The 9,867-nt window shown below is 32.9% G+C and overlaps 2 protein-coding genes and 2 non-coding genes across 4 annotated transcripts; 1 reads left to right on the top strand and 3 right to left on the bottom strand.

Moving 5' to 3' along the window:
* Positions 1-39: 39 nt before the first annotated feature.
* On the bottom strand, positions 40-113 carry TRNAI-UAU. The gene has a single exon. It is a non-coding gene; the product is annotated as a tRNA-Ile (tRNA).
* Positions 114-1,618: 1,505 nt separating this feature from the next.
* Positions 1,619-1,692, bottom strand: TRNAI-UAU. Its single transcript has one exon. It is a non-coding gene; the product is annotated as a tRNA-Ile (tRNA).
* A 1,463-nt stretch (positions 1,693-3,155) lies between these two features.
* Positions 3,156-6,247, bottom strand: LOC109146928 (ER membrane protein complex subunit 8/9 homolog). The gene is made up of 5 exons (XM_019294581.1): positions 5,908-6,247; positions 5,654-5,800; positions 5,499-5,558; positions 3,605-3,771; positions 3,156-3,496 (listed from the first exon to the last, which is right to left on the bottom strand). Exons 1-5 carry the CDS (start codon positions 6,112-6,114, stop codon positions 3,466-3,468), a joined length of 612 nt encoding a protein of 203 aa, XP_019150126.1. The 5' UTR covers positions 6,115-6,247; the 3' UTR covers positions 3,156-3,465.
* An 85-nt stretch (positions 6,248-6,332) lies between these two features.
* On the top strand, positions 6,333-9,536 carry LOC109146935 (prefoldin subunit 1). The gene is made up of 6 exons (XM_019294589.1): positions 6,333-6,441; positions 6,548-6,601; positions 6,930-7,035; positions 7,182-7,188; positions 7,347-7,431; positions 9,237-9,536. The coding sequence occupies exons 1-6, from the start codon at positions 6,418-6,420 to the stop codon at positions 9,348-9,350; spliced, it is 390 nt and encodes a 129-aa protein (XP_019150134.1). The 5' UTR covers positions 6,333-6,417; the 3' UTR covers positions 9,351-9,536.
* Positions 9,537-9,867: the final 331 nt, after the last annotated feature.

The raw sequence follows: 9,867 nt of genomic DNA, 5'->3' as shown, positions 1-9,867 counted from the left end.
CTGATTAACTAAGCATTTAATAGTTATTATGTAACTTATTGGTCTTGGTGGGGCTTGAACCCACGACTTTTGGCTCATAAGACCAACACTCTAACCAACTGAGTTACAAGACCATACATTTATAATCACGTTGGTGCTAAATTCAAAATAACTACTTACATAGTGTCATTTTCATGTTAATACTAATTTTCTGTATGAAAGAAATCAAGTCCAAAAAAAAGCTTTTTGGACAAGTCTTTAAGAATATGAAAAAAATTGATTTTAAAAAGTAATACAAAGATTTATGTAAGTCTCTTTTACTCTACGATTAGAATTTTTCGGTGTGAATAAAACCAAGCCCATAAAACCTTTATGACAAGTATTTAAGCATATGAAAAATTAATAAAAATGTGATAAGCCCAAAAAGGCCATGATCCACCCTGTAAGGTGGACCACTGACATAAGGTATATTTTTAATATACTAAAGATAAAGATATATTATTTATATATTGAAGGTTCATTACTTGGAAATGAATCTTCAGTATATAAATAATGTATCTTTACTATATTAAAAATGTACCTTATGACAATGGTTCACCTTACGATGTGGATCATGGTCAATGGTATAATAATTGTTAAGAATATGAGAAATTAATAAAAATGTGACACAAAGACTTACGAAAGCTTCTCCTATCTACAAATAAAATTAAGAGTCCGTTTAGATATTCGAAAAATAATTTCCATAACTCATTTCTCAGAGTTTCAATCTAGTGTCTGAATATTCAAAGAAAAAACAAAGTTTTTTATTTTGCTCAACGAAATTTTCTGACATTCAAACAAACACAAGAAAAATAAACTATTGTCTCTGTGGACTAAAAGTAAAATGTTGTTCATGATGATAATTTCACGAATTTGCCAAAGGTTTGGTTATATGGTATACATACTTTCTCTAGCCTAATACTTTATTATGCTCAAAGTATTTAATTTTGTGAAATTTGACTAAAAAACATATCGTAAATGTAACCTTTTAAATCATATTAAAGCACAAAGAGTCAATAACAAGTCACACTTATCCTGCTTGACCACAAGGTCTTTGGCCGCGCATAGAGAGAGTTATTTAGTCACAAGTTGAAAATTTGAACACTTCCCTAGTCAAACACTTTTATGAATAGTAGATTAAATTTCGAGTGATTGTTAATAATTAAAAAATTTGTAAATTTCAAGAAACTTCAGGAGTATTTATGAAGCATTCTGCGCTAAATTATTCATCATATCAGAATATTTTTTCCATATGAACACTGGGACAATACCGTCGACTTGTTCTATTTGCATAACTGCCACTTAACAAATGTTTCAAATGCTCATATTATACAAATAAAATATTGTTATATTGTAATAGTGAAAATATTATATGTGTGGAGTGTGGACTAAAAGTAAAATGTTGTTATACTAATTCGGCTCATAAGACCAACACTTTCTAATACATTATGTATTTTTTTTTTAATTTCAAATTGGTTTTGATGGGGTTTGAACCCACCACTTTCGACTCATATGCATGTATTTAATAATTTCTTGAATTAGAACTATATTATATTTTAATACATTATGTAATTTTGTTTTTTTTTTTTTAATTTGAAATTGGTCTTGGTGGGACTTGAACTCACGACTTTCGGCTCATAAGACCAACACTCTAACCAACTGAGTTACAAGACCATACATTTATTATCAAATTGATAATAAATAATCAACGCACTAAGCAAATGACCCAAAATAACCACTTACATAGTGTCATTTTCATGTTAAGACTAATTTTCTGGATGAAGAAATCAAGTCCAAAAAGCTTTTTGGCCAAGTCTTTAAGAATATGAAAAATTGATTTAAAAAAGTAACACAAAGATTTATGGATGTCTCTTTTACTCTACGATTAGAATTTTTCAGTGTGAATAAAATTAAGTCCATAAGACCTTTTGATAAGTATTTAAGCATATGAAAAATTAATAAAAATGTGATAAGCCGAAAAGGCTTTTTGGCAAGTCTTTAAGAATAGCCAATTTATATTGGGGACTATGATCCACCCTGTAAGGTGGATCGCTGACATAAGGAATATTTTTAATATACACTACTTTCTCAACCTAATGAAGCACAAAAAGTCAAGAGTCAATATCGCATACATTGGAGCTTAAACTTAAAAAAGCGAGTAACTTGGTGACATTAGGCCGCAAGGTCCTTGGCATATTGAAGATACATTATTTGTATATTGAAAGTTCATTACTTGGAAATGAACCTTCAATATACAAATAATGTATCATCGTACCTTATGATACATTATTTGTATATTGAAAGTTCATTACTTGGAAATGAACCTTCAATATACAAATAATGTATCATCGTACATTATGATACATTATTTGTATATTGAAAGTTCATTATTTGGAAATGAACCTTCAGTATATTAAAAATGTACCTTATGTCAATGGTCCACTTTACGAGGTAGTTTTTTTTTTTTTTTTTTAACTAGTGACTCTATTACATTGTAGTATGAGTTCATACATACTTTTTCAACATGTTGAAGCACAAAGATCACGAAGAGTCAACACCGCCTCTACTGAGGCTCGATCTCATGACCTTCCATATAGGAGAGTCACTACATGCTATCTGTGCACAAGATGTTTCTCCTATCTACAAATTAAATTAAGAGTCTGTTTAGAAATCTGAAAAATAATAGTTTCAATCTAATGTCTAAATATTCAAATAAACAAAAAAGTCAAAAGAAATTTTTTATTGGAAAATACTTGGTGTACTCCCATTTCTCACATACTCCTCATGTAGACATTTTTCTGTGGACCCACATGATAAAAATAACCAATCCTGATAAGCCACCTCAGAGAGTATAAATGAGGGAGTAGAATTTTGGGAGTGTATGTAGTAGAACTCAAAAGTAAAATGTTGTTCATGATGATAATTGCACGAATTTGCCAAAGCTTTGGTAATATGGTATACATACTTTCTCTAGCCTAATACTTTATTATGCTCAAAGTATTTAATTTTGTGAAATTTGACTAAAAAACATATCGTAAGTGTAACCTTTTATTTTTACCAAGTATCACATGAACAAAATAAACATAATAATATGTTTCTCTTGATTTGGTAATAACTCCATACATTATAGAAATGTTAACTTTAATTTATCAATTCATTTCCAATTCAGTGCATGAGAAACAATAAATTGGTTTTTCCTCTTCAATTGCAAACATCAAACTGATTAACATTCTTTAAAAAAAAAATATTAATAACAGTATCAAACTGAAAAAAAAAAGATCATTGTTCTTAAACCAAGCCCCTCCCCAGTTTCCTTTTTCTTCTACAATATCCTTGATCTTTCATCATAATTGCCACTTTTTAAAGGGTACATTCCTTCTAAGAAAACAGAGGCAAGCAAAGCAACCCCAATTTAACAACAGAAAATTGCCTTCCTCAGTGGAAATTTCACTTGAAGAGTCCCTCGTTCAGCCAATCCCTGTCAAGAAATCGTTGTCACAAATAAACATCAGTTAGGTTTTAGCAGCGGTTTCATTTGGTGGAGAAACCGGTGGAAAGTATAGGTACAGTATTCTACTATTCTTACTTGCTAATGTCATCGAGGTGGTCATCAAAGTCTATGATGTCTTTCCATTTCTCTGACGAAATATAATCTAAAAGGACTACGTTTGCTGATGGCTCCTTAATTGTCAATTGATTGTTTCCATCTGATCCTACGAGTTTCCAGCTCCTAGAAGTGTCCTTTGTATACAGCTGACAAGAAGAAAAATAACACGTGCCCAAGTCACTATTTTTCCCCCTATTATTATAGGATGAAGATATCAAGACGCATAGTAACATACAAACATAAAAGTGAAAACTAAACAATAAAAAATAAATTAACACAAGAAATTGAACGAATGATGCAAACACAAACAAGATCATGTAACCATATATACAAGCATACACCAAAGACTAATAACATAACTGAAAACCTCGACCAGATTGTAGATCTGAATCACCACATGAACATATATGGTATTCAGCAGACTAATATAACCGAAGAAGCCTATATATTCCAAGTCTCAAATTAGTCAACTTCTGAGAACAAATTGCAATATATGTTGAAATTTGAAAAGCCACTGTACTCACAAACAAATGCCAATAAAAAGTGAAAACAAAAACAGATAAATGCTTGTCATCAATCTAACCGACTAATGCCTGCAATTATGCATGGAAACATACATCCACTAAAGGTAAACAATCAAGCGGAATAACACAGACAGTTCAATAATCAAAGGCAAAGCTAACCTCATCAATCAAACACTTATGACACGCCAACTTAAAGTAGTCATGCATGATCCTATTAATGGCAGACAGGAAAACTTCACAAAACCCCATAGTAATGCAACATAATTTCAAAATTAAACATCACCACTTAGTGCACAAGGCCCATAAGAAAGGAGATAAAGGCCCTGTTTGGTAAAATAGTTAGCCTATAAGCCAATTTTAGCTTATTTGACCACTATTAGTTTTTTGATTTGGTTAAAAAATCAATATACATGTTTGATTAATTAGCCTTTTGTAACTCCAAAATGCTAAAAATCAAAAAGCTGATCAAAGCAACTTTTTCAGTTAGCTTTTTGAGAAGGAAATTATACCAAACAGCTAACAGCTAATTTACCAAACACATTTCTACAATCAGCTAATGTTATCAACTAATTATACCTTCTAATTAACGCAATCAGCTAACCGCTAACGGCCATTTACCAAACAGGGCCAAAATCAAATGTAAAGATATTTGAGAGCTTTTACACTCCACAAATAAATCAACTACACTAAACATACAATAAGAGGCATCAGATCTGTGGGGTCATAAAAGATACAGCGGAAGGCAGTGATAGTGTCATAGGACCCCATTAAAAAAAAAAAAAAGACACTCTGTATAAGAAAGAGGAATTCAGTGAAGTAATTGATATGGCGTTACTAAAACTCAAACAACTTCAAGTGGTAAATTATCAATTTATATTTAGCATTTTAGCACCAAGTGGCTTGTGGTCCACTGGTATCGGATTGCTCCCCACTGGTATCGGATTGCTCCCCTATGTGGGAGGTCTAGGTTTCGAGCCTCAGTGTAGGTGTAGATTGTATGGGTATCCCCTTCCTTTGTAATAAAAAAAAATATTTAGCATTTTAGCAATACCATCATGGCTAAATGCAAAAGAATGAGCTCAAATCCAACTTTCCCACCCCCTAAAAATGCAATAAAAATGCTAACGGAAGATAATGATGCATCTACACTGATCAAAATCAAGTGTATAAAAATGCTAACAGAAGATAATGATGCATCTACACTGATCAAAATCAAGTGTATGGAAACTTCATTAATAGTCTGGGAAAAGATGCTAACTCTTTTTAATTTCTGAACTAATTACATAAATTCACATTCTATGTTTCTAACAAATGCTCTAAACTCCAATAAAAAGATTGCAGTGACTCACCTGCATCACAGGACTCCTATCTTTACTCTTGGGCAAAGCTTCGAGCTTCCTGTTATCTAACTGACAAAATTACCAAAAAAAAAAAAAAACGACAGATTCAATCATCTATGGAATTAAACGAACAAAAATCTAGAAAGGCCATAGTTATGGAGTACCAGAAGCAAAGCAGCTTGAGGAAAATATCGGTAGATGTGATCAGCAATATTCTTTGGAACAGTTCCGAGCTCGGAATCATCGAAACGCTCATTGCCGTGAAAGTACCCAACAATACTCAAACCCTTATCACCATAGTACTCCTCTATCTACAAAAGAAATACTAAATTTTGATCAAGAGCTGACCAGTGAACCCTAAACCTAAAATATCCTTTAAAAAATTGAAAATCAAGAGTGAAGGGTATATGCGACTGACCATGATGAGGGAGATCTCAAGAGGAGGGAGGAGTCCAAGCTGGGAGTGGAAGAGAGGGACTGAATCCGTGACTTCGACAGCGTCGCCGGCGGGTGAGGGACGGCCGAGGAGAACGCCGTTGACGGCAGAAGATTTGTGCTTGAGGGCATGGAGGACGAGCTTGATGTAGGCGTTTTGGTGGATCTCGTAGCGCGTATCGCACCCCATCACTCACTGAGTCGTCGAAGTGCGTTTAGTGATGGAGAGCCGGCAAACAGAGAAGCCGTTCGAACTGAGAGAGAGAGAGAGAGAGAGAGAGAGAGAGAGAGAGAGAGAGAGAGAGAATCTTTGACCTCGATCTCTGTAATTCTCAACCAGTTGTGGATTGAAAAGTGTTCGGGCCGAAGGCCCAACTTTGTTTTATTGGGCTTAATTAAATACTTCAATCCAATCGTTTTTTTTGGAAATCACTCATAACTCCTCTTCGTCCCCGTTCGTTCTTCCTGGAAAACTAGGGATTTGAGGTTGAAAATGGCTGATGAAGCAAACAGAGCAGTAAGTACATGGAATTTTCCTCTCTATTTTGATTTTGTTTCATTTTCAGCAGTAATTTACTACCGATTTTTCATTAACGCCTTTAATTTTTTTTTTTTCAAAACAGGCTTTTATTGAAATACAGGGTCGCATGATCGAACTCACCGGAAAATTTAAGCAGGTTAGTCTTATGCACAAAATGTATGGATACAGTGTATACATGTTTTCGCCTGTGTATAATGTTTGTGGTTGAACATGAATTTGGTTGTCCTTCTAGTGTACTATTTAATTTGTGTTTGAAAACAAAAAAAAATTCTAACTTTATTGAGATCGAAGTGATAAAAAAAAAAAACATAAATCTTGCTTAGTTCTTTTCTGTATGCTATTTTATTGCTGTGAAGAAGGGTATTTTGGTTGAAGAAATCATTAGGCAAATGGGTACCAAGCATTCATAAACTAATAATTAACTCGGAATTGTTTTTACTAATGAATTGTTGTTGGGGCTATAGGTCCAGACCCAAATGCGAAATAAGGAAGGGGAAAAGAAGCGGGCATATTTGACATTGGAGGAACTGCGGCACCTATCTGATGATACTGTTACCTACAAATCGATAGGTAGAGAAATTATATGTGGACTAGCTTTGTAGTTCATTTACTATGATCCCATTTTTCATTAAGCTGGTAGACTTTGGTTCTGAAAAGATTTTCAGTATTTAATCAAAGTCTAACTGTTATCTTTCCTTTTTGTTTCTCGTTTGCAGGAAGAACGTAAATTCTGAACTCTGAAGTCCAAACATGCCTACAATTATCTAAATCCTTAGAACTTTTAGGCATGAAGTTCTAAGGATATTTATATATGCCTTACTATCCTAGTGCTTTTGCTATATAAGGCCTATTACTTATTTCTCTTGTGGTGCTATCTTCAGGTTTGTCTTAGAGCCCGTGTCAGTGTTAATGGATGAGCAAGAGAAGAAGTTAAAAGATAGTGAAGCTGCAATTACAGCTTTGCAGGTCTAATTTCTTCTCTTATTTTTGTTTTTTTTTTTTTTTTAATTTTATTTTATTATTATTATTTTTTAGTTTTTTTGTTTCCCAAATAGATTGATGGACATGCCCCAACATACTAAACTACATACACATATGATAATAAAACTAAACTAATTGGATAACCGAATCATGTTATAAATGTTAAATTCCCAAACTGAATAGTAACATTTCTGCTTTGTCAAAAGAAAATGAAAATTAGGTAGTTATGATTTATGTTTTCTTTTGTCATACCAAATAAATCAGATTTGAGCTTTTGTATCTTTCATTGGCATATTGTTGAGAATTTTAACAAATCACAAGGGAATCATTGGATATGGTGTTATATAATTAGAAAGTTTCAATGAATAATTGCAGTAGTTGATTTTGGCCATAAACAGGTAGAAATCAAATTTGTTCAGTACTAGTATACGAGTTTTTGTTTCATCTATTATTTTGGAAAAGTATGTACATATTTGGGGGATTTCCCACTTGAAACTATTAACAATTGAAATTCCTTAAATGACATTTTAAGTAAATTGAAGACATTTTCACCTAAATGATAATATTGGAAATTGAAAAGAAACTTAGGGTGCGTTTGGTTCACATTGGAATTGGAATCAAATATTTAGTAATGATAATGGGTTTTAGTAACAGATGTCTCTTTGTTTGGTAGTAAATACGAATTGAAATCAATCAAAATAAATAAATAACTAATTAATTAATAAAAATAAAAATAAATAAATATATACAAATATGTAAACATATATATACACATACATATATGAGTCTGTATATTAAAGTTTCATATTAAATTGCATGAACAATGGCCTTTTTTTGGTTTTTTCTTCCTCATTTTTTATTCCATTGCTCAAAAGTAGGGGAGAAGAAGGGTAATGGGTTTTATGACTAAGGATAAAGGATTTGAATCTAACAGTAGGATAGCAAAAGTAGGCAAACAGACATTGTAATGGGTATCAAATCTGATGGTAGGGTACAAAAGTCCTCAACATATGCAACCCTAGTTGTATATCGGTTTTCACATTGGTGTGTTAAGCGCTAACCAAATGTTAACTAAATTCTGGAATGGACCATAACTAATTTATACCCCATAGATCTGAAATATAACAATTTCATAATATGAAATTACAAATGGACTTCCAAGAGCCAAAGGTAATAAAGGAATGACTGCAGGTTTTTCTGCTGTCCCTCATGAATATGCTGGCATTTGGCATATAAAATAATCCAGGCCCAACTAATTTAACTGTAGAGATTGTGGCTTCATTTCATGAGCCAATCTACTTTCTTATGTAAGCTTTTGGGCTGATGCTAGAAACATTCCTCTTAGCTAGTTTACAAGTCGAGATAATTGGTGGATAAGTCACCATTGAAAAACTAGAAAAATGAGGTAAGTGAAATGTAGGACTTGATAGAAGCTCAAGTGAAGATGGAAATTTATCCATCTTTTTGTACGTGTTTTGTATGTTATAGAGTAAAGAAATCCAGGACTTTTAGTCATGATCTGGGAATGACTGGACTCATGCTTTATACAATTATGGCAAATGATTTTTAAAATTGTTTATATGCCACTTTGGGTTATGTTCTAAATGAAACAATAGATTGTAACCATGGCTATTCTTGTCTCTTTCGAACTCCAGTTGAACTAAGCAGGAAGTAGTTTCAATCTTATAAAATATGCATTTTTACCTCTCCAAATAACACCCTGATTGAATATTGTAAATTTCAACCCGAGTAGTGTAACAGTTATGAAATTATTATTTGCATATGGACAGACCTCAAAGGAGTACTTGGAAAAGCAGATGGCCGAGGTGGAGAATAACCTGAGAGAGCTATTACAACAAGATCCTGGTCTTGCCCGTCAGATAATGTCCATGTCGGTAATGTAGTTTTCCTGTACTTAAATTCTAACGGTCACCGCAGGGGCATGATATGAAATTGCAAGTTTAATTTCTCTTTTGTGTGTATCATGGATTCTTCAATTATGCTCAGAAACTCATAATGTCTGTGTCAAACTGTTATTTCAACAATTTTTATACTGTATGAAATGTTTGTGGATTTTCATGGTACTTCCAGCACCATATTCTATACGGCTAAATCCATTGTATGGTAAACATAGATATCGCTCGTGTATCATGCAATCACGTTGTCCTTCTCCAGTTCTCTCCACCCCAAAATAAGATAAGATTTTTTATTTTTTATTTTTTATTTTTGTAAACTTGTGAGTTTCCATTCTCGTCTTTATCTTGAAAGTTTTGGAATAGCATCTTTAGGGTATCGTCCCCACAACAATCATTATTTGGATTGTGGTCCACGGTCCAAAACGACACCGTTAGCGCTGTTAATTGTGCGACATGGGTTTGTGAAATTTTGTTTTTTTTTTTTTTTTTCACACGATTTGTATTT

The sequence above is a fragment of the Ipomoea nil genome, unplaced genomic scaffold (genome assembly GCF_001879475.1).
Source record: "Ipomoea nil cultivar Tokyo-kokei standard unplaced genomic scaffold, Asagao_1.1 scaffold0256, whole genome shotgun sequence".
In the NCBI taxonomy this organism is placed as follows: domain Eukaryota; kingdom Viridiplantae; phylum Streptophyta; class Magnoliopsida; order Solanales; family Convolvulaceae; genus Ipomoea; species Ipomoea nil.
This window is presented reverse-complemented; position numbering and strand designations above follow the sequence as displayed.